Source organism: Chiloscyllium plagiosum, unplaced genomic scaffold (assembly GCF_004010195.1).
Source record: "Chiloscyllium plagiosum isolate BGI_BamShark_2017 unplaced genomic scaffold, ASM401019v2 scaf_75082, whole genome shotgun sequence".
Classification (NCBI taxonomy): Eukaryota; Metazoa; Chordata; class Chondrichthyes; order Orectolobiformes; family Hemiscylliidae; genus Chiloscyllium; species Chiloscyllium plagiosum.
The window spans coordinates 1-1,203 of record NW_025137369.1 but is presented as its reverse complement, the minus strand read 5'-3'; the positions used below and the strand labels follow the sequence as shown (position 1 = coordinate 1,203).

At 40.5% G+C, this 1,203-nt stretch overlaps 1 protein-coding gene across 1 annotated transcript; it reads left to right on the top strand.

The window, feature by feature from the left end:
* Positions 1-283: 283 nt before the first annotated feature.
* LOC122544956 (CMRF35-like molecule 8) lies at positions 284-1,170 on the top strand (the record flags this gene model as incomplete). The annotated part of the gene is made up of 2 exons (XM_043684206.1): positions 284-689; positions 827-1,170. Coding segments are annotated over exons 1-2 (735 nt in total), but the record flags the coding sequence as incomplete, so codon positions are not given.
* Positions 1,171-1,203: the final 33 nt, after the last annotated feature.

Here is a 1,203-nt window from a genome sequence, read left to right as displayed (position 1 = left end):
AGCAAAGGCAGTAACTGTGCAGGTTTTCTCTCTTTCTCTCTCCTGCACTGTCCTCCTTTGTCTGCTCTTCTCCCTTTTAAACTGCTGTTGTTTTAATTTTTTTTTCCAAAGTTCCAAAACAATGCAACAGCACATAAAACAGTAATTGCTGCTTCTGGAAGTCGAGGAAATCACCCCCAACACCTAAAATACCTCAAAAAAAGGAGCAGCTCTTACACCCAGAAATTTTTCCCTTCCTGGGAATTTAGAACAGCCTGAGGCTGTTACAAAGGATTGCCTTCATCATGAACTCGATGGAATGTACCTGATTAAAATGTATCTGTTTATACTAAGCAATTCATTCCAGTCAAATTTATCAATTCGTTTCTCCTCAGTTTCAGGTGCTTTATGGGCAGAGAAAGATGTAACGGGAATTTTGAGAAGAGCGATCACAATATCTTGTCACTACGAAGCACGGAGGTACCAATCACACATGAAATATTGGGGTCACGGATGGACTCGTCAGTGTATGGTTGTGGCAACGACAAATTGGCCAAATGGGAGAATATCAATCACTGATAACAAAACACAAGGAATATTTCTTGTCACAATGAAGAACCTTCAATGGGGAGATGCCGGACGATACAGCTGTGGGATCGAGACTCCTGACCATGACCCAATGTTTAATGTAAACCTGCACATCTCTGAAGGTAAATGTCTCATTGATCCTTCAAAAAATATACACTCTGCTGATATATCTTATCAATGTTTTATCCAGGAAGAAAAGTGACAAAGTGTTGGGGGATATTTGATTTTTGATCTCTCAATAATTGTTTCTTTCCCACAGAAGCCGTCTCTGTTCCTGGACTTCGATTTTTATCCCAACCAAATGTCTCATGTTCTGGGGGTTCAGTGACAGTCTCCTGTGAGTCTGCCCAGGGATCCCTCCCCATTCACTACACATGGTCTGAGAAGATGCCATCTCAAGATTCAATGATCTCTGACACCAATAAACTGGATCTACATTGTCAATCTTTCTCACAGCAACATCATCAATATTACTGCTCAGCCTCAAACACTCAAGGAACAAAACCTAGTGAAATTGTTCATGTCTCAGTCAGCAATGTAAGAGAGAAGAACTGCAGTTATAGGATACAGACCAACAGCATCAGTAAGTGTGATGTAAACAATGTTTGTTTATTATCTCTCTCTGGGAAACTGTAA